The 25880-nt window shown below is 46.0% G+C and overlaps 1 protein-coding gene and 1 long non-coding RNA gene across 4 annotated transcripts in view; one reads left to right on the forward strand and one right to left on the reverse strand.

Moving 5' to 3' along the window:
* Positions 1-12480, reverse strand: part of ITGB5 (integrin subunit beta 5) — a 135409-nt gene extending 122929 nt beyond the window's left edge. For 2 of the 3 annotated variants that reach the window (XR_002786523.2, XM_010592899.3), the window contains exons 1-2: positions 12353-12480; positions 7-92 (exon numbers count right to left, since the gene is read on the reverse strand). Coding sequence is in view for 1 of the 3 variants with exons in the window: in XM_010592899.3 (XP_010591201.3) it covers positions 7-92; positions 12353-12422 (156 nt within the window). In the remaining 2 variants the exon portion in view is untranslated. Of the gene's footprint in view, positions 1-6; positions 93-12352 lie in introns of those variants that run through there. The other variant, XM_064292249.1, reaches the window with a different exon arrangement.
* Positions 12481-12578: 98 nt separating this feature from the next.
* LOC135232604 (uncharacterized) lies at positions 12579-19019 on the forward strand. Its single transcript, XR_010323156.1, has 2 exons — positions 12579-17327; positions 17790-19019. It is a non-coding gene; the product is annotated as an uncharacterized LOC135232604 (long non-coding RNA).
* The last annotated feature ends 6861 nt before the right edge of the window (positions 19020-25880 follow it).

Raw genomic sequence — 25880 nt, forward strand, 5'->3', positions numbered from 1 at the left:
ACATACCTCTCCGGAGCACCAGGCACATTGTGGGTGGATGAGCAGACACTCTTCACACGAAGTAGCACTTCCCCTAGTGCATATGTTGAGACCTTCAAAGCAAGACAAAGACGCACCACTTAGTTCCTGGCTACAAACCCATGGATGAGGCCTTTGAACAGGTGGGGGACGAATTACTTCCTTCTTTTTAACAGGGGGCTTCTCCAAGGCTGAAGGGTGCGGTCCCCAGTGATAACTGCAGGTTATGCACATTTGCCAAAACTAAATATTTATAGTTTCCCAAGCATCCGTCAACATTGCATACTTACATTGTTGCTGTTAGTATGTTGATCCCAACTCATAGTGACTCTACAGGACAGAGCAGAAAAGCCCCACAGGGTTTCCTAGGCTGAAATCTTTTGGGAGCAGATCAGCAGGTCTTTTCTCCCACGGAGCCATCGGTGGGTTCAAACTACCAACCTTTTGGTTAGCAGCCGAGCATTTTAACCATTGCCCCACCAAGGCTCCTTACACTTGCAACTCACATTTCTTATGTTGGGCTCACTTGGATTTCCACTTCCTTCACCCATAACACAGCAGATCCTCCCTCATTGATAAGGAACAAGGCCCCTTTACACTTAGACCGTTCAAAATCTGATAAAAATAGTACCAGAAAAGGGGGGAGGGGCGGGGGAGGAAGAACAGATCCATCTCATTCAAGCAGAAGAAAAGAAAATTCTTCTATCAAATCAAAATCTGCAGTGCATGAAATAAGCCAGCACACTCCTTACAGAAGAAGGTATCCTGGGAATAAAATAGTTAAGATAAAGGAAATCTACTAACTCAATACATCTATCAACAGGTCAAGTAAGAAAAACTCCTATTATCACTGCAGTCAGTAATAAAAAGGCATTTGATAAAACTCAAAATTTATCCCTGATTTAAAAAAAATCAGAAACCAATATTAGAAGGAAATGACTTTATCATTGTAAAGGTTACTTATTTCTACCCAGCCCAGTCCACCTTCCCCCCTCCCACTATAATAGTCTGGGGAGGAGTGACCATGGGGCGGCCCAATGTGGTAGTGACATAAAGTCCATTGTCCACCCTCCTGCCCCCAGGAGCACAGATACCCTTGGTGAAATTTATCATCCTTTCCTTTTCCATCCTCTCTGAAACATCCAGGACGGATTTCTTTTGACCAAGAGCAGAACTTGCTGGTTTTTCTCCGAATGAAATCGTTCTGTCTGGTCCTCATAGCAGTAATAGATGTACTAGTCTCCTCTGGTGGTTGCCTTGAATGTGAAAGAATGGGAGCGAGCTACACGGGGTACATGGAAAGAAGAGAAGCCCAGGGCTACCAGTCCTAAGAAGAAGACCTCAGATCTTAAGGGGAAAAAAAAGAAAAGATTAACAAAAAGGAGAGAGGGGGAAGGAAGGCGAAAATACAGGGACGTGGGAAACTGTTCCCTAGCTGCACTGAGCACCATAAAGATGTTTATTGTTAAGATATCTTGAAAATAACATTCTGCTAATTTGCTAATTTTAACTCTCTACTTCTCCTTTTTCACCAGCAGCAAAATAAGGAAGGCCAAGGAAGAACTGATGCATTTGAATTATGATGCTGGTGAAGAATACTGAATATACCATGGACTGTCAGAAGAATGAACAAATCTGTCTTGGAAGAAATATGGCCAGAATGCTCCTTAGAAGCCAAGATGGTGAGACTTCATCTCACTGACCTTGGACATGTTATCAGGAGGGGCCAGTCCCTGGAAAAGGACACCATGCTTGGTAGAGCAGAAGGTCAGAGAAAAAGAGGAAGACCCTCAATGAGATGGATTGACACAGTGGCTACAACAATGAGCTCAAGCATAACAACGGTTGTGGGGATGGCACAGGATCCGGCAGTGTTTTGTTCTGTTGTACAGAGGGTTGCTATGAGTCGGAACTGACTCAGCGGCACCTAACAACAACAAAAACCCACAGAAATCTAGTCAGGAGCTGACTAGACTGGGTGGAGGTAGACTAGGAAGCTGCATTGTGTCACCCTGAGGGACATTAGAGAGAAGAAATGCCCACCGTGGTAGCTGGGACAGAAGAGGAGGGAGAAACAGGCAAGGCCTGGGATGCTGGGAAGAAAGGAGGTGAGAGCAATGGTTTCCACCAGCAGGAAACCCCAACCCTGAGTCCTGGGCCCCCTCCTTGCTGCCAGCCATCTCCCTGTTGGGAGCTCTGCCTCATACCCAACAAACTGGCGGACCCCAAAACATGCATTCCTTAGACATAATTTTGCTGCCAGGCCTGCAGCAGGGTCCCTGAGTGCTGTGCTGGACTTGGAACACATGTTCCAGGAGAAACTCTGCTATATAAGCTGGAACTCAACCACGGTGCATAAACTCGTATCCAAACACTGACCAGGAGATCTTCAAACGCCTCCACTGGGAAGGTGGGCCTGCCTGCACCCCGCTCTCGCTGACAACCCCCCTTCTCATTTTAAAATGAATCTGCCCATCCGGTGATTTGCTTCTACATACAAAATCATTTCCAGAAAACTATGGAATTGTAGAATATCGGAGGTAGAAGATGTTTTAGGATGAGCTAGTCAAATGGCCTCATTTTGTAGATGAAAGCCTGAGAATATGAGAATAAGTGACTTGAAGCAAGGAACCCTGTCTAGAAGGTCAGAAAGGGCATGGGTCACACTGGATGCCTGCCTAGTACTCGTGTCTGTTCCAGACTGAGGCCAGCATAGCCCACGTGCTCCGGGCCCTCTGGGGGGAGATCACCAACAGCTCTTCTGTCAGAAAGGAATGTGAGAATGTTGCGGATTGAATGGTGCTCCCCCCAAAAGATGTGTTGTAAATCCTAACGCCTATACTTGTGGATATAATCTCTTTTGGGAATAGGATTTTCTCTGTTGTGTTCATGAAACCATATCAGTCTAGGGTATATATTAAACCAATCACTTTTGAGATACAAACAACAGATTAGGTACAGAGAAGAAAGCATGAATGGGGAAAAGGTAGCGGCCAGGGGTAAAGACAGAGATTTCCAAGGACATCAAGAAGAACAGCAGAAAAGCTTGAGACAAGGACTCCCCCCAACCCCAGCCAACAGAGAGAGAAATCCTTCCTCTAGAACCAGCACCCTGAATTCAGACTTCTAGCCTCCTAAACTGTGAACAAATATATTTCTGTTTGTTAAAGCCACCCATTTGTGGTCTTTCTGTTATAGCAGCACTAAGAAACTAAGCCTCATCTTGGTCTCTGCTCAAACCTACATGAATCCATGAGCAGTGCCTTCTCATTCCAAGAGCCTCATCACCGAGCTCTAGGAACTTGGGTCTGGGGTCTAGAGCTCAGGGCAATAAGGACCCCTCAGTCTGACCCAGAACAGACCAGTTCTGGTCTTCTGGTCTATCAGTCTAAATGATCTTGAATATAACATTGAAAAGGCTTAAAGGATATGATATACATCTAAAATGAAAATACTGAAAAATTACAAAAATTTTAATACTGTATTATTGTTTCTATTACTACTAAATATGGACATGCAATAAGGAAGAAGATCTGTTCTTGTTAGCTACCGACACATGGCGACCCCACGCACAATGGAGCAAAATGCTGCCCAGTCCTGTGCCACCCCCATGATCAGTTGTGGATCAGACCATTGTGATCCATAGGCTTTTCACTGGCTGATTTCTGGAAGTAGGTCACCAGGCCTTCCTTTCTAGTCTACCTTAGTCTGGACGCTCTGCTGAAACCTGTTCAGCATCATAGTGACACGTGGGCCTCCACTGACAGATGGGTGGTGACTATGCATGAGGCCCTCTGGCCTGGAACAGAACCCAGGTCTCCAGCATGGACGGTGAGAATTCTATCACTGAACCACCACTGCCCCCAAAGCAGTTTTACTGCACTCAAAATGACTGCCCTAAACTTAGACTGCTATTGGGGCAAATTCAAATTCAAGAAACCCTGCACGGAGTACTAGGCAGGAGATACTAGAGATGAATGGTCAGGCCCTGCTCCCTGAGAGATCTCCGTCTGCCAGGTAGCAGACAGGAACTCCATGAAACAAAACCATCCGCAGTGTGCTGAAATGTGTCATCATGCCAGAGCGACTTCCTCTGGCATCTCTCCTCTCCCCACCTGTTAATATTTCAGATATTTTGGACTTGGCTGGATGAGTGACTCGACACCAGTAGCATTTTGAGAGGAAGGAAGCAATGAATAAAAAGCTAAATAGCTGGAGTTCACAATGTCAGAGCGTTGTGTCTAGGTCATGGCAATAGGTGCTAGCAACCCAGACGATGGTCATATCCTTTCTTGGTTGTTCAGCGATTTATTTGCACGGTGAACTATTCCAAGTTCAACTTCAACGCCCTGCAGCCTTTTTCCTAAAGTCTCTGAAGCCCAAGTTTACTGCAAACCATAATCTAAAAATACTCTCTCCTTCTAAAAGTCATTGACCCACCCTTTTTTTCATTAATCATATCCAGACAGCTACCATGTCCAGCTGACCGTTCCTTCAAGACACATGAAACATCGCTCCTAATCCAACCTTTCCTGCCTGCCCCTCCCCAGCCCCATATAGCCCAAGCCAGGCCCTCCAAGCTGGGTCTGGATCCCTGCAGTGGCCGCCTGGCTGGCCTCTCTGCATTCAGCCTCTCCCTACTGCTGTTCACACCCTGCATGTCCAAGGTCAGACAACTCCTACTGAAGCACACAGCCAGCAGTTGAAATTTTCTGATGGAAAACGTTCAATGGGAGAACAGAAATAGGTTGTTGTTGTTGTCAGATGCTGTCCAGTCTGCCTTGACTCATGGCAACCCATACACAATGGAACAAAATGCCGCCCAGTCCTGGGCATGGTTGTGAATCAGACCATTTGGATCCACAGGGTTTTCATTGGCTGACTCTTGGTAGCAGATAGCCAGGCCTTTCTTCCTAGTCTGGAGGCGCTACTGAAACCTGTTCAGCATCATAGCAACACAAAAGCTTCCGCTGACAGATGGGTGGTGGCTGCACATGAAGTCCATTGTGGGAATCAAACCTGGGTCTCCTGCACGGAAGGCGAGAACTCTACCAGTGAACCATAGAAGTGGGTGCCAAGCTAAAATGGCCCTTCTGGCCTGAAGGTGACAAAGCATTGGGAGTGCTTCTCCCCAGGCCCTGAACCACATCCCACACATCTGTCACTCAGCAGGCAAAGCACTTCCAGTATAGAGCCTAAAACCAAGAAAACCCAGTGCCGTAGAGTCTATTCCAACTCATAGTGACCCTATAGGACAGAGTAGAACTGCCCCATAGAGTTTCCAAGGAGCACCTGGCGGATTTGAACTGCTGTCCCTTTGGTTAGCCACCATAGCACTTAACCACTACGCCACCAGGGTTTCCGTATAGAGCCTAGCAACTAAATATTCACTTGTCCAAAGATCTGACCATTGAATGAAAGTATGCCCTAGGGAGCTTCTCTTAGTTGGTTCCCACCTTAAAGAATCAAGACTGCCTTTCTGAACATCAGACATCTGCAGAACACTTAACAATAGGCCAGCTTTATGGAAGATGACTTCTATTTTAAAATATTATAGAATAGAATACTATGCAGCTATAAAAAAGACAGAGAGAGAATGCTCCCTAAATACTAACATGTAAGGCTTAGCCTGCTACATTGCTAAACTAAAAATAAAAAGCAAGACACAGGATGGTATGTTTCGTGTGCTCTCTTTGAATGAAAATGGCAGAAGGGTACTTGTAAACATGCAGAGAAATACATAAAGGCCTAGTGGATAATCTGTGCAGCGGGATGGGAGGCTGGGAAATATCCTGAGCTGATGGCATGGAAAAAGGATTTTGTACAATATACCTGTTGTTGTTTCTGTTTTTCAATTATATGAACATATTACCTATTCAAAAATTAATTTTAAAAAGGCAGTTAATTACTTCTGTGATCTTCCTCTTCAAAACCCATAACACCAGTCTAATCATGAAAAGACCGATCAGAGAAATCACAGTAGAGGGACATTCTATAAAGTTCCTGACCAGTACTCTTCAAAACTGTCAAGGTCATCAAAAAGGTCTGAGAAACTGCCACGGCCAAGAGCTGGAAGAGATGATAGGAGCTGTGTAGTCCACCCCCTGCAGCCTAAGACAACACAACAACTATATGTAACGTAGTACCCTGGAAGGAGTCCTGGAACAGAAAAAAGACATGAGGTAAAAACGAAAGAAATCTGAATAAACTACGTATGTTAGTTAATAATGACATATTAGTATCAGTTCATTAATAGTAACACATACACCATTCTAATATAAGACGCTAATAATAGGGAATCTGGGTGCAGGGATGTATGGGAACTCTGTACTACCTTCTCAATTTTTCTGTAAATCTAAAACTGTTAGAAAAAATAAAGTATTAAAAAAAAAAAAAAGGCAATTGAAATCATAGAGGGAAATTCAATTGAGTAGCAAGCATTGTGTGTAAATGAGACCTGGGCAATTCGCCTCATAGCAGGTGAGACATACCCCCTATAGCTGCCAATCTCTCTAACAGAACGTGCTACGTGGAATGGAGAAGGTGAAGTCTGCTCTGCTCCACAGGAGGATGCAGGGAAGGCTTCACAGAAGATGGGACAGGTAGGCCAGAATTGTAGGATAAGGAAGGGATTTGAGTTTTCCAGACAAGGGAAGGATATCCTAGGCTCTGTACTGAATGGTTACATGGCCTTGGGCAAATCACGTAAACTTTCTGGCCTCAGCTTCCTCCTGCAAACAAATCAGAGCGGACTACATGACCTCTACCTTCTCTTCCCACCACGCCTCTGTCAGTTAGTCATACTGTGGTGGCTTGCATGTTGCTGTGATGTTGGAAGCTATGCCACCCGTGGTGTATATACCAGCGTGGTAGAAGGTTTCAGCGAAGTTTCTAGATAGACAAGGAAGAAAGGCCTGGTGATCTACTGCTGAAAATTAGCCAATGAAAACCCTATGGATCACAGAATACTGTCTGATATAGTGCTGGAAGATGAGCCCCCCGGGGTTGGAAGGCTCTACACAGTGGCTGCAACAATGAACTCAAACACACGATGATTATGCAGATGGGGCAGGACTGGGCAACGTTATATATAAGGTTATGTACACAGTGTTATACATAAGGTTTCCATGAGCTGGAGCTGACTAGACAGCCACTAACAACAACAAATCTTCAATTCCAGCTCAAAAAGCCTTGACGCGTTCCAGTGGGTTCTTTGTCTCGCAGAATTTTCCTTCCTAACAAGCCACACACACCGTCCCTGACTTTAATGGTAGTTGTAGAAGGAGCCGGGGAAGTGAGGATGGGGAGTCCTCCCCGCACCACCACACCACACACACAGATACCACACATTACCAAGACTCACGTTCAACCATTCATTGAACAGATGTGCCAGGCACTGTTCTAGACACCAAGGATATGGTGGTGAATAAAACCAAAAGAACACCGTCTTCACGGAACTTACATCCTGGTTGGAAGAGATGGGTAACAAACGAGATAAGCGAGTACATTAGATGGTGAAACGTGCCAAGGAGCAAAATCAAGGAAGGAAAGGAGACGGGAAGAATGTGGGGGCAGGAAGTGGCAGCTTTAGTTGAGGGTGACAGGGAAGACTTCACTGAGCAGGAGACATCTGAGAACAGACCGGCCAAGTGGCAGAGGAGCCACGCAGATAGATATGCAGGAGGAGAAGGCTGCAGGGGTGGCACGTGGGAGCATGCCCAGAGTGCTTGCTGGAAGAGCAGGGAGGAGGCTGTGTGGCTGCGGTGAAGTGCGTGAGGGACAGCGGTAAGATAAAGTCAGAGGGTGGGGGGAGAGCTCGTGGACAGCCTCCAGGACAGCCAGGCCTTCTAGAAGCCATTGGAAGCTTTTGAGCAGAGTGATATGGTCTGACTTGAGTTTTAACCAAAGCGAGAGTTGAGATCGCTAAAGGGGACAAATGCAGAGGCAGTCCCCAGCTTTACAAGAGACAAGCAATCATCTCTGGAGAACTCCGGTGGGGAGGCAGGCAGTAGGGAATGCAGTAAGAACAGGGTGGGCCACACTGCAGCCCCCCCTCAAAGCATCAACCACAGAGGATGTGTCTGACCTGCCCTGGAGCAAACTTTTCACCATGAGGCCCAGGTATCAAATCCTTCATTCAATCAATGCAAGAAGCTACACAAACACATACAAAACCAAACCATTGCCATCAAGTTGATTCTGACTCATAGCAACCTACAGGACAGACTAGAACTGCCCCATAGGGTTTCCAAGGCTGTAATCTTTATGGAAGCAGAATGTCACATCTATCTCCTGTGAGGTGGCTGGTGGGTTCAGTTAGCAGACGAGTGCTTAACCACTGTACCACCAGGGCACACCTATAAAAGCCATTGATCCCATTCTACTGGAAAGATGGAAAACCAACCATGGCAGTGTTTCCAAAGCCCCCAGCCCGAGCCAACTACAAATACCTGTGAAAGGGATGCCCACCCATTAACACACCTGCACACTGCCACCCAAAAGGGACACTATCATTTAAGTACTGTGTGATTGTCCCACATTCCTGATAGCATTAAAACTGCTCAGAATACTTACTTCCATGACCAGGCTGAAGTAAGAAAAAGTAGTTGCCAGGTCAGGCAGGCAGAAAGAGCCTTTTGCCAGACTGCTTAGGTATTTTAATTCTCCATTGCTTCAGTAGCTAAATAAGCATGGAGAACAAGTAGGAGAGGAATATTAATTAGAGCTAAATTAGACCCTGCTCTCTTCGGCCTCAATCTGATTTCTAAAAAGCACCCCCCCCAATATAAAAAGAGTTAAAATGTCAATCTATACGGTAAACAGCAGTCTACAAACCAAGCCCACCGTCTGCATCTCATTGTCCTGCCATTTCTAAACTTATGCTTGGTTACTGGTGCCAAATTCCAAGCAGTCCCATCATGGACCATGGAAAATGTGGTGGGGTGTGTGTGTGTGTCTGCGTGTCTGCGTGTCTGCGTGTGTGTGTGTCTCTGTGTATGTGTGTGTGTGCGTGCGCACGCACGTGCGTGTATGTTACAGGCACGTATTTCAACATGAGTCCACTTAAAAGAAAAAAGGGTTCTCTTCGGGCATTCGCTAAATTGATTTTTTAAAAATAAATGATAGCAAACATGACTCCAGTCATGAAGCGAGATCAATAGCACATTTCTCCATTTTAGAGAGCCAGGATGGGGTCGAAAGGCCTTACCCTGAGATACCCTTCCCTGGTTTTGTGGGAAGACCATTATCCTAGGATCCTGTCTGGGAGATTCTGGGCCGTGGGACAAGAGGGACAGGGGGATTTGTAGGACTTCCAGGGACTTATTTGAAAGGAACGGCCCTATACTAAAGGTGTTTCTTGCCAGGTTAGGTGCACAGATGAAGGCGTTGTGAAAGGAACAGGAGGGGCAATCGGCCACTGGCTTAGGAACACTCAGGCAGGCAGCCCTGCAGGTCACCTCTTTGTTTTACTGGCAACTAAGGTTTTTCTTTCAGATCATATTCCTAATACAAGATAGAAACAAGCTCTGGAGAAAGTATTTGCCATGCTTCCAGAAAAGAAGAAGAAAAGAGAAGGGAAGGAAGAGAAAAGAAAAATAGAATGTTTAGGGTTGGTTCTCCAACACTGGGAAACTAGAAGGAATCACACAGATGTGAGCCAGCCTCTAACCTCAGGAACCCATGCAAAGCTCTGGGCAGTAAGAGGGAGACAGCAAAATGAAGAACACCAAAGACACAAGGTAATTATGAGCCCAAGAGACAGAAAGGGCCACATAAACAAGAGACTACCTCAGCCTGAGACCAGAAGAACTAGATGGTGCCTGGCTACAACCGATGACTGCCCTGACAGGGAACACAACGGAGAACCCCTGGTGGAGCAGGAGAGCAGTGGGATGCAGACCTCAAATTCTCATAAAAAGACCAGACTTGATGGTCTGACTGAGACTAGAAGGACCCCAGAGGTCATGGTCCCTAGACCTTCCATTAGCCCAAGACTCAAACCATTCCCAAAGCCAACTCTTCAGACAGGGATTGGACTGGACTATAGACAGAAAATGATACTGGTGAGGAATGAGATTCTTGGCTCACGTAGACACATGAGACTATATGGGCAGCTCCTGTCTGGAGGGGAGATGAGAGGGCGGAGTGGGGGGTGGGCAGAGGCTGGTTGAATGGACACAGGAATACAGGGTGGAGAGAAGGAGTGTGTTGTCTCATTAGGGGGAGAGCAACTAGGAGTACATAGCAAAGTGTGTATAAGATTTTGTAGGAGAGAATGACTTGATTTGTAAACTATCACTTAAAGCACAATAAAAATTAAAAAAAAAAAAGAGAGAGAGACGGCGACAGCGAGGTCTGGAGGCAAGCAACCAGCTTGCTCAACAAGAAAAGGGAACCCTGGAGGAGGAGGACATAAACTACAGTGGCTCAGGGCTGTTTCTCCCTACCTTAGCTGAGCCATGTAGTACAAAGGGCATAATGCAGTGGAAGGGGTACTGGACCCAAACTGATCCCTCCTCCACCGCTCCCAACCCAAGGACAAGTTTGGTGGGCAAATCACTTCACCCTAGGGCCCATCCGAAAAATGGACATCATTGTGAGGGTGGATATAAACTCCAAAAAATAAAAATCCCAATGCTGATGGAAAATAATGGTTTCAGTAATTCTTTGCAACTGGAAATATGTGTTTTTATTAGAATCACAGAACTTCAAGCTGGAAGGGAACTTAGAAGTCATCTACTTTAGCAGTTCCCAAACTGCTGGATTTCACAGAACGCTAAGATTTGAAAACAAAAGACACAGAAAGAGAGGGGAAAGGGAAATTAATACGGGATTGCCAGATTTTAATAAAAGAAAATAAGTTTTCCAACAACAATATACATATATCATTAGAACATAATTTCAAACTGAAGTACAGTCCCTGTAAAGCAGTGCCATTGGCAAGAATACACTCATGTCTGCGATAAGGGCTATATCATCGTTCCCTTTGCATTTCTCCAGGGACAGATGCAAACATCCCTGACAGACACCGGCTGCCAGATGGATGTTAGAAACCACTGATCGACTCCAAGCTCTGAAGTGATTCTTTTCCCATCAAAGAAATGTTGCTACAGTATTAAGTTCGAATTAGGGCCTGAAGGAAGTTTTTGTTTGCCCAGACCCCTCCTCCCTCTCAGACAGAAACCTAAACTGCCTTCATGTAAATAAGACTCCGTAGGGGGAACAGTCTTCCCCTTGGGCAACCAGGCAACCACTTGGCTCACAAGAGCAAGCGATTATCTCAAGTTGAAAAGTGAATAGAACACCCCAACACCCAATTATTTCCTAAGGGAAGGAGAAAGTTTGGAGCGTCCGGGCTTTTTTTGGTGAGGGGCGCAGGGGGTTGCTCATCGTCCTGGCAGCCCCAGCGTCAAACAGAGCATCCTTCCTTTGGGGGCCTCCTAACTGCCACCTTGGGAAATTTAACCTGGGGGCTCCCTACACGGCCGCCAGCCCCCGGTAGTGCCGGGCTAACGCCAATCTCACACCCCCTGCTCTCTGTTCCAGAATCCTCCACAGTTAGAAGAGCGTGAGGCACGCAGTTTCATAAATCCAGGGGTAAAGCCAAGCAGAAGGAATCCGATCAGGAAGTCCCCGGTGGGCCCCGGCTTGGGACACGGGTCTCCCCTTTGGTATGCGGCTGTTGGGGGGAGGGGGGCGGGGGGCTGCATCTTTAAAGGAAGGCGGTTGGTCGGAGAGCAGTGAAACTTGAGGATTTGCTCTGGGGCCCTACACTCCGCAATTCCAGGAGACGAGCCCTCCGGAGTTGCAGTGGCTCCAAGCCATGGCCCCAGGAAGACTTCAGGTCCTGTGCCTCGGGCTGCCCTTCGCCTCCCCCGGGCCAGAGCACCGGCAGCATCTCTCCGTGCCTCCCAGCCGCCTACCGCCCCCGGCCCGCCACAAGGGCCGCTTTGTGCCCGGGAACGGAGAGCCCTGGTCCAAACGCAGGGGCTGGCAGCGGCACCCTCCCTGAGCACTGGGCGCGGGCGCTCAGTGGCTGGGTCAGCAGACAGGCAAGTCTGTTTACACAGGAAAGGAAGGCTCCTCCTCAGCCCGGGAGGGGAGAGGGACCGACGACCGCCCGCCCTCGGCCACCGCCCGCTGTGCGCACAGTGCGGCGCCCGCAGCTCTAAAGCTCCAAACAGGGCTGTCCTTCCCGCGGCTCGCCCCCCTGTGAGTGCCCCGAAGGCGCCCTGCACCCTCGCACAACTCCCTGCCCAGCGCCTCCCAGACGCCCGAAAGCGGATCTCTGGCCAACAAAGTTTCTTTCTCAACAGTTGGCGGCGCGGCTTACCTGGGAGCCGGGGCACGAGCGTGCAGAGCCCGAGGAGGCAGGCGTACAGGGACGCCGGAGCCCGCGGCATGGTGAGGGCGCCCGGCCTCAGCTGCGGCGCCGGGGGCCGGACTCGGCGGGGCGGTGCGGCCGGGCCGGGGCGCTGGGGCCGAGGGCCGGGGGACGCAGCCGCATGCCCAGCGCGCAGCCCGGGCTCACGGTGCCCGAGGCCCGCGCCCCGCCGCCACCATCCCTCCCGCGGCGCTCGGAGCCGAGTCCTGAGCCGCCGCTGCCCTGGCTCGCCGGCCGGGTCGCCTGGGGTGTCGCCGCCCGGGACGGCCTCGCCAGGAGGCTCTGGACTGGGAAGAGCGGGCTCCGCGCTCCGGCTGCGACTGGGGGCTCTGGGACGCGCCCCGCGCTGCGGCTCCCCCGCGCGCCGGGACACTCTGCGCCTCCGCCCCTTCCCTTCCCTTCCCTGACTCGCAGGCCTCCACTTTCCTCCTTTCCTTTCTCCTCCCCTTCCCTCCGCTCCCAGGCCCCCGCCCGCTGCCACTAGGTCAGTTTACTGCGGGGCGGGGCGGGGCAAGCTCCCTGCCGGCCAGCTCCGCCCCACGCAGGACCCGCCGCGACGCCGCGGCCCTAGGGCGCCCAGGTGCAAGTCCCTTCCGGTGGACCCCGGGACTTCGAAATCGCTGTATAGGGGCTCCTCGGCTTTCTTTGCAAGCTGTCGCTGCGGGCAGGGGGCGGGACACGCTCCAGTAGGCAAACCGAAATTACTTCGGGCAAAGGCGGTTGCCAGACTTCGGGAGAGAGAGCAGGTACTGTGGGACCTGGTGGTGGCCATCGCTTTCTCCCGAAGCTGCCCAGCCAGCCGGCGCTCGAGGTGGCGTCCGCGCGGGTCACCGCAAGACCGCACTCTTAATAGGGCAGGGAGGACGCCTGGGGAGTGGAGGCGCGCGCAAACTCCACTTTTTACTCTTAAACGTTTTGCCCTCTGCAGGGATTCAAGGCTGGCCAGGACGCCGCTGTTCTTCGTTTTTCTCAACCTCAATATGCTGGCGGCTTCTGTGAACCCAAACTGATAACGCTCAAAAGCAGACGCTCAGCCTTTCACCGACTCCTTTACCTCTGAGCTACACCTGAAATTGCCACTAAGGGGTGGGGAGGTGTTCCCCAGATGGGTCGTGGAAATGACCGGGTGGGCTCAGGCGGAGCCACGACGAATGGTCTCTGTAAGCCATAGGAGGACAGGCATCTTTCATAAAGAAAGACAAAATAACAGTAAAGTACGTAATACTTACGAATTGCTGGTGGTGCAGTGATTAAGAACTCGGCTGCTAACCAAAAGGTCGGCAGTTCTACTCCACCCTCTGCTCCTTGGAAACCCTATGGGGCAGTACTACTCTGTCCTATCGCTATGAGTCATAACAGCAATGAGTTTTTGTTGTTTGGTTGGCTGGTTTATCTAATGAGCAGAGCACACAGTGAACCAGGCGCTGTTCTAAACGCTTTGCCTATATTGATTTAATCCTCTTGACAACCCTATTGTTTGTTACCCAGAACAAGAAACTGAGGCACAGAGGGGTTAACAGAGCTGGGACGCCTTGTCCAAAATGGCTTACTGAAAACAGAAGCAGGAAAAGTATTGAGCAAAGAGGTCTGACCTTTGCATGTCAGGAACCAGTTGGAAGGATAGCTTTGGGGGAGGGGGGAACAGTCCTAACTGTCCAGCTTAAGGAGTTTGGATCTTAACCTTTATTTATGCCGTCCACCCCAGCCCCCAAACTCTACCAGTGTGATGTCCCAGTGCCAGACTAAGTAAACATCCCTGTAGTGTAGTCTGATGGGGCGGGGGGCGGGTAAAGCTGAAGCAGTCCACAGCAAGCTCCAAATTTCGCTGAAGGCCGGCATTTCATGTGTAAACTGCGTGCAAATATCGTTCTACTCCATAATATCCCCATGTTTGTTCTGATGTAGAAGCCATGCTTATCCCCATTTCCCCTGAAACTGGTACTGCTTATCTTGGGACCACGTGATCTACCCTTCAGGGCAGTCACCTTGGGGTACTCTTATCCCAGCTTTAAAAGTAGTTATTACAATGGAGCCCTGCTGGTGTAGTGGTTAAGAGCTTGGCTGTTAACCAGAAGGTTGGCAGTTTGAATCCACTGGCCACTCCTTGGAAACCCTATGGGGTAGTTCTACTCTGTCCTATAGGGTCCCTATGAGTTGGAATCGACTCAGTGGCAACAGGTTTAGTGAAAGAGTTTGAGCTAGGAAGTGGTATGTGCCAAATGATGATTAAAAAGATTTGTCTGGCAGGGATGTAAAGGATGGATTAGATGGAAGCAGGGTTGAGTTTGGAAACTGGGGAAATATTGCATTAAGTACAGTAGTAACTCGTTTTATCAAGCATCCTTTCTAAGTTCAAGCGCTGTGGTGTCTGACGGTCTGCGTACCACCTTCCCATCTCTGTCCCACCTTGTCTCATACACAACATAGACCACCATTTACCTGGACTGAAACTGGACGGTGCTGTGATTAAACCTGCCCCTCTTCCGACTCTCACCGGGCCCCCTCCTGTCCCACCTGGTGGTTCCTCACCCTCCCCTTCTGCTGCCCAGACTTGCCTTAAGCTACTGAATCCCCAGTGATGACAACATTCTTCCGTGTTCCATTATCATAAAACTAGGTTGGAGATGCCTTCTCTAATTCCTCCAAACATCTGCTTTCTGGTTGGTATACCTGGTGTGTTTCCTGTCCCAGAACCCTTCATTCCTCTTATTAAGCTGGAGGATGGAGACACCCTTCAAATGCTTTGACTTCCTTCTAATCAGCAGTTAGCATGCACCGATGGCGTGCACTCAGGCAGGGAGACAGGGCGGTACTTCCCCATAGTCACTGGGACAGCTTCCTTTGTGGCTGCCACGGGAATCTCCCGTTTCTGATCACTGCTGAGCTTCTGAAACTAAGGAGGCTGCTGTTGGAGGGGGATTGACTGTTGGGGTTTGAGCGTGGATAGCCAGAGGAATTTTCTGTTTCACATTGTTTTAAACTCAGGTTAGTTAAAAATTTTCTATCCACGATTTGGATTTACTACGATTTGCTAACTCACTCCCACAGTGAGTTGTCATATTGTGCAGTTCAACTTATAATCTTCAAAAATATTCAATTCGTAGCTGCAATTTAATATGCAGCAAAAAAAAAAAATACAGTAGTTCAAGGGAGAAAAAATAACCATGCAGTATCTACCTTGCAATTTAATATACAAGCGAAAAACAAAAAACAAGAGTTCAAGGGAAACCAGACAAACGCTTAGAGTATTTGCCTTTGTCTAGGTACTACACTAATTTACTCAGCTTTTAATAGCTATGCTTAGGAATTTGTCACAGTGCAAGGAGTGGCTGGTCCTGGTGGCAGAATATTACAAAGTCATTTTGTAGTAATTGATAGGCCTATGAAATATATCACTTTTTCCTTAATGTCGAGATTAACCTTGTATTTTTTTATCTTATTTTTTGCTATTGTTGTTGAGAATATACACAGCAGACCCTGTACCCATTGAACAACTTCTTCATGTACAATTCAGTGACATTGATTACATTCTTCTAGTTGTACAACCACTCTCACCCTTCTTTTCCTGGTTGTTCCTCCCCAACGTAAACTCACTGCGGGCTAAGTTTCCTATCTAACCTTCCAAGTTGCTGTTGTCGGTTTGATCCCATATAGATAGTCCTTTAAAACTAACTTTTTGTTTTTAAAAATACCAAATTAAATTCCCTTTTTTATAGGAAAATATTCTGCCATAGGCTTTTCGCCCTCTGTGTTCCATGGTCCTAGGTAGGAAAAAACTAAACCCCCTGCCAGCTTTCAGAGTTTACAGCTACTACAGGACTGCTGGAAGAAGACCAGAAGGCAAGGTCCAGATAATGGATCAACACAGGAGACAGGCAGATGAGGACCCAGGCGAGCACGGTGGAATCTTTGTTGGTGAAAATAGCATGTTATGTTAACTGGCATATAGTACCCATTGCCATCGAGTCAATTCCAACTTACAGCAGTCGTATAGGACAGCGTAGAACTGCCCATACAGTTTCCAAGGAGTGGCTGGTGGATTTGAACTGCTGACTTTTTGATTAGCAGCCAAGCTCTTAACCACTGTGCCACTGGGGTTCCCTTTGTAATTCTTGTTTGTTTTTAGGTTAAGTATGCACACTGTGGTTATTCTAAGCAAGAAGTGGGTGGAATTTTACATAGAGAGATGGAATACAAAATTGATCTTTACAGACATTTTCAACCTAAAGGGAAGGTGTTTCTGCTTGTGGTTATTGTTTTTTAATGGACGAAATCTAACTAACTTATAGAACTATCTTCTCTCTCTGAAGCTGGTGAGAAAAACACACACAAGCATTTTAAACTTATTTAGAAAGTAGCTTAGTAAATAAGTTGTGTGTTTGCAATCTCTCTGTCCATATAATTGTCAACTCTGAAAATACTCGTTATTATATCTTTCTGAGAACAATTTTTCAAAAGTTCATTTTGAAAACATTTGCACGATTATATAGTCCAGAGGGAACATACATTTTCAAGCTTTTCTGAGCTATTTTAAAACAATATCCATTAATAAAATTACAAAAAAGGTTGTTTTTTTTTTTTTTGATTAATTTTCACATGTTGGTTTTCTTTTTTAGGAAACTTTTCTTTAAAATTGTCTGCAGGGTTCAGCCCGAGAAGAAACTGCTGCAATTTTTATCTAAATGCCCCTTTTCAACTGTAATAAAGTGATCACAATTGGTTTGTTACCTTAGGGGTTATGTCACAGCCCCTAAAGGACATAGATTCTTCTCCAGTTATTTCATTAAAAAGCACAGTAAATGAATAAAAACAAACAAAAAACACCCAAAAACATTGCCATTAAGTCTATCCTGACTCATAGGGTTTCCGAGGCTGTGATGTCATGGAAGCAGACTGCCGCCATCTTTCTCCTGCAGAGACGCTGGTGAGTTTGAGTGCTTCACCACTTTGCCACCAGGGCTCTGTCATGGATTGAATTGTTTCCGCCAGAAGTATATGTCAACTTGGCTAAGCCAGGATTCCTAGTATTCTGTTGTTGTTCTCCATTTCGTGATTGTAATTTTGTGTTAAAGAGGATTAGGGTGGGATGGTAACACCCTTACCCAGGTCACATCCCTGATCCATTGTAAAGGGAGTTGGGTCCCTGCGCAGAGAAGCTCCTAGTCTGGGGGAAGATTGATGAGAAGGCCAATAGAGAAAGAAAGCCTTCCCCTGGAGCTGACACCCTGAGTTTGTGCTTTTAGCCTACTTTACTGTGAAGAAATACATTTCTCTTTGTTAAAGCCATCCACTTGTGGTATTTCTGTTATAGCAGCACTAGAAAACTAAGACAGGCTCTAATGAATGAATAGAAATATACGTACACATATATTTAAATTACGTTTAGAGACTTCTTGAATACTGCCAGCAACACGGTGAGCAGGAGATGGGGAAATACACACAGGACAGGTATGGTCCACACAGATGGAATCAAGAGGGCGCTGAACCCCACAGCCACAAGCAAGGACAGAGATATCTGAGGACCAGAAGGAAGAAGCCAACAACTTGGGAATGTTCTTGAAAGCTGAGCCAGCATTCTCCCTCCCCAACCTCATTACCTGTTTCTTATATCACTTTCACGTCCACTCCACTCCCTTCCTTAGCCGCCTCCCTTCTTGCTTCTTTTCTCTATCTTGTCTTAGATCTAACAGTGACCCTTAAGATAGGGCCTAGCTAAGGGCTCAGCAATATTTCCAACTTGGGCCAAGCTTCTGGGGGGATGCTTTGGGGTAGGTGGGGGCTGAAGACTGAGCCCCTGCCAGAGGACCAAGGTTTGCCAAGAGTTACCATCAGCCGCCATCCCAACTTTGGCCTGGATGCAGGGGCTGCTGCCAGCTTGGTAGACTATGGCTTCTCATATTCAATTTCTAGAGGAGGAGAACTAGAAATCTGAACCCAGAATCAGGATTGGGTTCCAGTCCTCAATACCATCAACTAGCTGAGCCTGCCCCTCCTGGACCTGTTCCTTCATTTGCAAAGCAAAGGGGCTGGTCCCTGCCAGAGTATGCTCTGTAATTACTACTTGTGAAGTCAAACATGTTTGGCACTTGGCTGTGGGCTCTGGTTTACATAAACTGTTCTACCAACTAAAAATTGCCCTTCTTCCAAAAAGCCCTTTAACAGATGATGTAGTGTCTGTTTGAACATGTTCTCTAAGTGGGAGGACTGTGAGGTCCTATCCTGAGGATGGACTCTGAGAATGATGACTTCTCTATAAAATGATGTCCCAAGGAGCCTCCATTAGCTCCCCAGATAATCTACTCTCTTTAATCGTCAGTCTCAGCAAATTCTGCATTCCATATAAACCAAGCTCATTCTTTGATAGTTTCTTCTCCCAGCTTCAGGGGAGATGGGTAGCAGCAGGTCACTGTCCCCTCCAGCATTTCAGAGACCATAAAATAAAGCATGATACCTGTAGTGCCCACCAGAGAGGTTCTTAGGTTCAGCTCAACGTTCAGACTCACAAGACTTCCAGGGACCATACTTGGCTTTAAAAAACCCATTGCCTTCAAATTGATTCCAACTCATAGCTTTAGTCAACTCAAAAAAAAAAAAAAAAATGTGAGGCTCCTCCTCATGGCAGCATCAAGCTCATCCTGTGGCAGCATCAAGAGTTCTCATAGGAGCTCCCATCTCGGTCAGCATAGCAGTCAGCTTGGGTGCGAGGGGATGAGATCCACGCTGTGCAGGTGCTGGAGCCACCCTGGCTTAGAAGCCAGTTCCTTCTGTGATAACTCCACAGGTATAGTTTCCTGGTTCCTCACAAAAGACAGAACAGTTCCAACAGTCACCATGCTCAGAGAATCCCAAAGAATGGTGCTTCCATCAGGTTGCTGTTGCTATTGTTGTTAGGTGCTGTTGAGTTGGTTCCAACCCTGTGTACAACAGAATGACACAATGCCCAGTCCTGTGCCATCTTCATCTTCACAATGATCGCTATGTTTGAGCCCATTATTGCAGCCACTGTGTCAATCCATCTCATTTAGGGTCTTCCTCTTTTTCACTGATTCTCTTCTTTACCAAGTATGATCTCCTTCTCTAGGGACTGCTCCCTCCTGATAACATGTCCAAAGTACATGAGACAAAGTCTTACCTTCTTTAATTCAAAAGAGCATTTTGACTGTATTTCTTCCGAGATACATTTGTTCATTCTTCTGGCAGTCCATGGTATAGTCAATATTCTTCACCAACACCATAATTGAAAGGCATCAGTTCTTCAGTCTTCCTTATCAATTGTCAAGCTTTCACATGCATATGAAGCAATTGAAAATACCATGGCTTGGGTCAGGAGCACGTTAGTCCTTGAGGTAACATCTTTGCTTTTCCACACTTAAGTCTTTTGCAGCAGATTCGCACGGTGCCATTTTGTTTCTTGACTGCTGCGTCCATGGATGTTTATTGTGGATCCATGTAAAATGAAATCCTTGACAGCGTTAATGTTTTCTCCGTTTATCGTGATGTTGCTTATTCGTCCAGTTGTGAGGATTTTTGTTTTCTTTATGTGGATGTGTAATCCATACTGAAGGTTCTAGTCTTTGATCTTCATCAGTAAGTGCTTAAAGTCCTCTTCACTTTGAACAAGCAAGGTTGTGTCATCTACATATCACAGGTTATCAACAGGGCTTTGAACTGTTTAAAAATGGTTCTGTCATGGCCAACAAAAACCTGTGCAGCGTATGTGTCACATAGCAACCAAATCTCTTGTGAGTGGGCTTTTGACCCGAGTAGGAAATGGCAGCGGCACCCTGCTCAGAGATGACAGCCAACACCCACTCGAAGTGACATGATCGGCCACCATCTTTGTGTGGGGCACCAGTACAGTTGCCTACTCAGGTCAAAAGCCCGTGTGCAAAAGATTTGTTTGCTATGCAGTGTGTATGCTGCCCACTTTTCCGGCGGCCGTGACTCAACTGTTTTGGACCATTTGGAAACCCTGGTTGTTAATGAGTCTTCCGCCAATCTTGATGCCGTGTTCTTCTTCATATAGTCCAAACCAAAACAAACAAACAAGCCAAACCCATTGCCATCCAGTCGATTCCAACCCATAGTGACCCTATAGGACCGAGTAGAACTGCCCCATAGGGTTTCCAAGGAGCAGCTGGTGAATTCAAACTGCCAACCTGTTGATTAGAAGCCAAGCTTTTAACAGCTATGCTACCAGGGCTTCTCACATAGTTCAGCTTCTTGGATTATTTGCTTAGCATACAGATTGAATAAGTATGGTGAAAGGATACAATCCTGACACACCTTTCCTAATTTTAAACCACACTGCATCACCTTGTTGTGTTCAAACAACTGCTTCTTGGTCTATGTACAGGTTTCACAAGAGCGTGATTAAGTGTTTTGGAATTCCCATTCTTCGCAATATTATCCATAATTTGTTATGATCCGCATCGTTGAATGCCTTTGCATAGTCGATAAACCATAGGTAGACATGTTTCTCGTATCCTCTGCTTTCGGCCACTATCTATCTGACATCAGTAACGATATTGCCGTTCCACATCCTCTTCTGAACCTGGCTTGTATTTCTAGCAGTTACCTGTCAATATACTACTACAACCATTTTTTAATTATCTTCAACATAATTTTACTTGCATGTGATATTAATGATATTGTTCAATAATCCATTGGATCTCCTTTCTTTGGAATGCACACAAATATGAATCTCTTCCAGTCAGTTGGCCAGGTAGCTGTCTTCCCAGTTTCTTGGCATAGATGAGTGACTGCTTCCAGTGTTGCATTAGTTTGTTGAAACATCTCAGTTGGTTTTCTGTCGATTCCCTATGGAGCCTTGTTTTTTACCGGTGCCTTCAGTGCAGCTTGAAATTCTGCCTTGAGTACCATGGATTCTTGATAATATGAGACCTCCTGAAATGGTACATCGACCGATTCTTTTTGGTACAGTGACTCTGTGCACTTCTTCCATGTTCTTTCGATGCTTCCTGCATTCAAATTTTTGCCCACAGAATCCTCCAGTATTTGTAACTCAAGGCTTAATTTTTTTCTTCATCTCTTTCAGTTTGAGAAATGCTGAGTGTGTTCTTCTCTTTTGGTTTTCTAGCTCCGGGTCTGCACATTTCGTTACAATACTTTGTCTTCTCAAGCTGCCCTTTGCAATCTTGTTCAGCTCTTTTACTTCATCATTTCTTCCTTTCACTTTAGCTACTCTGCATCCAGGAGCAACTTTCAGAGTCTCTTCTGACATCCATTTTGCTCTTCTCTTTGTCTTTTTAATGACCATTTGGTTTTATCATGTGTGATGTCCTTGATGTCATCCTGCAACTTATCTGGTCTTCAGTCATTGGTGTTCAATGTGTCAAACCTATTCTTGAGATGCTCTCCAAATTCAGGTGGGATATACTCAAGGTTGTACTTTGGCTGTAATGGCCTTTTTCTAATTTTCTTTGGCATCAGCTGAACTTGCATTTGAGCAATGGGTGGTCTGTTCCACATTCGGCCCCTGGCCTTGTCCTTACTGATGATATTGAGCTTCTCCAACATCTCTTTCCACAGATGTTGTCAGTTTGATTCCTGTGTATTCCATCTGGCCAGGTCCACGTGTATAGTCACTCTTTCTATTGTTGAAAAAAGGAATTGTCAATGAATAGGTTGATGGTCCTGCAAAATCCTATCATGTGATCTCCAGTGTCATTTCTATCACCAAGGCCACATTTTCCAGCTCCTGATCCTTCTTAGAGGGTCAGTACGAGTTGGAATCGACTCGATGGCAACAGATTTGGTATTTTTGGGTTTTGATCTTTCTTTGTAGCCAACTTTCACATTCCAATCACCAGTAATTATCAATGCATCTTGATTGCATATTTGATCAATTTCAGACTGCAGAAGCTAGTAAAAATCTTTTCTACATCTGTGGCATTAGTGATGGATGCATAAATTTGGGACGATAATCGTATTCACTGATCTTTCTTGGAGGCATATGAATATTATCCTATCACTGACAGCATTGTACTTCAGAATAGATCTTGAAATATTCTTTTTGATGATGAATGTCATGCTGTTGCTCTTCAATTTGTCACTCCTGGCATAGCACACCATATGACTGCCTGATTCGAAACAGCCATATCATTTTGAATTTCAGCTCGCTGATGCATAGGATATCAATCTTCAAGCATTCCATTTCATTTTTGACAACTTCAAGTTTTCCTTGATTCGTACTTCATAATTCAATGTCCTGATTATTCCTGGATGTTTGCAGCTGTTTCTTCTCGTTTTGAGTCATGCCACATCAGCAAATGAAGGTCCCAAAAGCTTTACTCCCTCCATGTCATTAAGGTCAAGTCACGTAGTTATCTCTAAAACATACCTTATTCTCCCCATTTGGACACTGGGGCTCAGAGAAGTTAAATGACCTAATGGCTAGATAGAGCCAAGAATTGAACCCAGTCCCCTGACTCCAAGTTTACTACTCTTTCCACCATATCACAGCTGTCTCATTTTTAATGGAGTTTCAGACCCTCAGTATGACTGTAAAAATGGCATGGTTGTGGCATCTGACCTCTTCTACCTTCACAAGGAGGAAGGAGACTCAAGATAACAGCCCAAGGCTGATTCCTATGACTTGGAGACATGCCTCCTCTGTCTGCCATTTTTACCAGTTCTGACACCAACTGTCCCTCCCATGGCAATCTCTACTTCTCTGCTGAGTTTGATAATTCATTGCAATGGCCACACAGAACTCACAGACAACACTCATGATTATGGGGTTTATTAGGGAAGTAACAGGTACAATTCAGGTTCAGGAATGCTCAGGATACAGTTCTTCCGTCAGGACAGGCTCTTCTCAGCCCCCTTTCTGGAACTTTTGGCCTCTGCCTTACTTGTACAAGTGTTACAAAGCTCATTTAGCCTACTGATAAGGGCCCTAAGATGTCCTACTCTGCCAGTAAGCCTCAGCCGGAAGGCCCTTAGCTTTCTCACTCAATGGGTTTGCCATCTCCTGCCAGTTTCCTGGTTCTGTTGCCACCATTTCTCTGACATTGCTTCTCACCGTCTTCAGTGTTACCGCTCTCTCTCTTTTTCTCTTTCTCAGTCTCCTGGTTCCAGGAGCTTCTCAGCATAGGGATCCCAGGTCCAAAAGACCGGGCTCCACTTCTGACACTTCTTTCATGGTCGTGGTGAAATCCTCTCATCTCCACCTCTAGGATGGCTCATTTTAAGCCTAGCAGAATGGCAGAACCGACCAATTCCCCTGGTGGGCCACTATTACCTTATCTGTATAGTCCCACCCCCCACTCAGTCACTTGGGTAGGAGTTACAATACAAGGCCATATGAAAGCAGTCCATCACACCACAGTGACTATGATGGTGGTGATGTTAGGAGTTGTAGGGTCTGTGCCCTGGAGCAGTTGAGCCAATGAAATATACTCCAAATCAGAAAGAGGAAGTTTATTCCAGGGGCCCAGCAATAACACAGGCTGTCTCTATGGAGCCCCAAAGAGCAATTTTACATTAGAGCTTATATGGAATTTTAAAAGGGTTGCACTGGGTTTTGGGTTAGAAGTGTCTTTGTAGCCCTGATGGCATGGCCAGAGGAGTTATTCATTACAAGATAAAGACAAAAGACCCTTTATCAGACTAAAGAGATACATGCCTGACATCTCATTATCAGGCTAAAAAGGCTCTGATTTCCCTCTGGGGGATTATAAATCACAACTGGCCTGACAGAACAAAACAAAATTATTTGCAGTTATTTGCATCAGATTAAAACAAAGAGCAAAGTCATTGGCATTAGGTCAAAATAAAGTCATTAACAGAGGTATGTGAAGGAGGAGGCAGGAAGAAGAAGGAGAAGAACTTATAGGTTCATCATTAGTTATATCCAGCTCTCAGTTGCCCATTTTGAGAAGGAAAAAACATGCTGGAGAGTTTTAGGGTCACAGTGTCATCTAGTTGATTCCGACTCCTAGCGACAACGTGTGACAGAGTAGAATTGCCCCATAGAGTTTCCTAGGATATAATGTTTATGGAAGCAAATTGTCAGGTCTTTGTCCCGCAGAGCCACTGGGTAGATTCGAACGGCCAACCTTTCGATTAGCAGTTGAGCTCTTAACCATTGCACCGTCAGGACTACTGACTATGACATAGTCTCAACATATTATGAGTGTATTCAAAAGGAATACAATATCCTAATATTTTCTAAAGTACATTAGCATTTTTCATTTAATAGTTGGTCTTGTGATTATTTCCAAAAATATTTTTGTGCAGGCTAAATTAACAAATACATCTGAAAATACCTGATGCATCAAAGTAGGCGTTCAGAAAATATTCATTTAATCTGCCATGTGCTTTCTAAATTGGGAGTCTGACCCAGATGATTTCTTAGGGCCACTGCTTTGACCCACTAGGCTTCTATGTCATACTGGTGGTGTGCCTTTTATTACATGTGGCTTCATGCCTTATAACTGTCCTTATTATTATTATTATTTTAACAGCATTAATTGCTAAAACACAATTAAATCTTCACTGACAGCAAACACAGGGCCTTTCGCCCTTAGATCAATAGGCAAAAAAATGTAGTTAGCTGTGGGGGATTTGTGGCTCCCTAATTAGGCCACCCAAATCATTCTCCAAGTGACCAAAGGACAGAGCCACGCCAGACCAAACACAGGATAAGCATAAGTCACAATGTGTACTAGCTGGGCTCCCTCCTCCCAAAGACACCACGTAGGGCATCTGAGAGTTAAGCTACTCCAGAAGACAAGGGTCGAGTGCATGCCTTAGTACTTATACATGTTTAGCTTTCTATTCAGAAAAAGCAGGCAGAGCACATACCTGGTATTATTGAAAGATCAGTAGGTCAGGAATCGTACTACAGCGTGACTCACAAGGCCATTCATGGCCAGGCCCTGACGTCCACTCGCCCTTCACAAACATATTGTCACCTACACATCTTTGCACTTCATGCCTCTTCTCTCCAGAAGGTCTCATCCCTGATCTATTCTGACTGGTAAACTCTTATTCATCTGTCAATACCCAGCTCAAATGTTACCTCCTCTATGAAGCCTTCCAGAACTACTACTGACAGAGAGTTTTCTTCCATGTTCTCAAAGGACCCTGTCCTTGCCTCCTAACATTAGAAGAGTGGAAGCTGCAGTTACTTGCATATGATACCACTGTCTCGATGACTTAATTTTCAACTCCTTGAGAGTGGGCACTTAAAAACTATTTGTGAAATGACTCATTTATTCAACAAATATTTATGGAGTGTACATCATGTGCTAGATAATGTCCTAGGGATAGGAATTAAAAATGACGGATATTATTATGGGACAAGAATTATGTACCATTTTGAGGTTACTGTATAAGTTAATTCTCCTCACTAAGAAAATTGGAAAGACCTTAAAACCAAAAAACAAACTCATTGCTGTTAAGTGGATCCCAACTCATAGTGACCCTACAGGACAGAGTAGAGCTGCCC

Source organism: Loxodonta africana, chromosome 1, assembly GCF_030014295.1.
Source record: "Loxodonta africana isolate mLoxAfr1 chromosome 1, mLoxAfr1.hap2, whole genome shotgun sequence".
Taxonomy (NCBI): domain Eukaryota; kingdom Metazoa; phylum Chordata; class Mammalia; order Proboscidea; family Elephantidae; genus Loxodonta; species Loxodonta africana.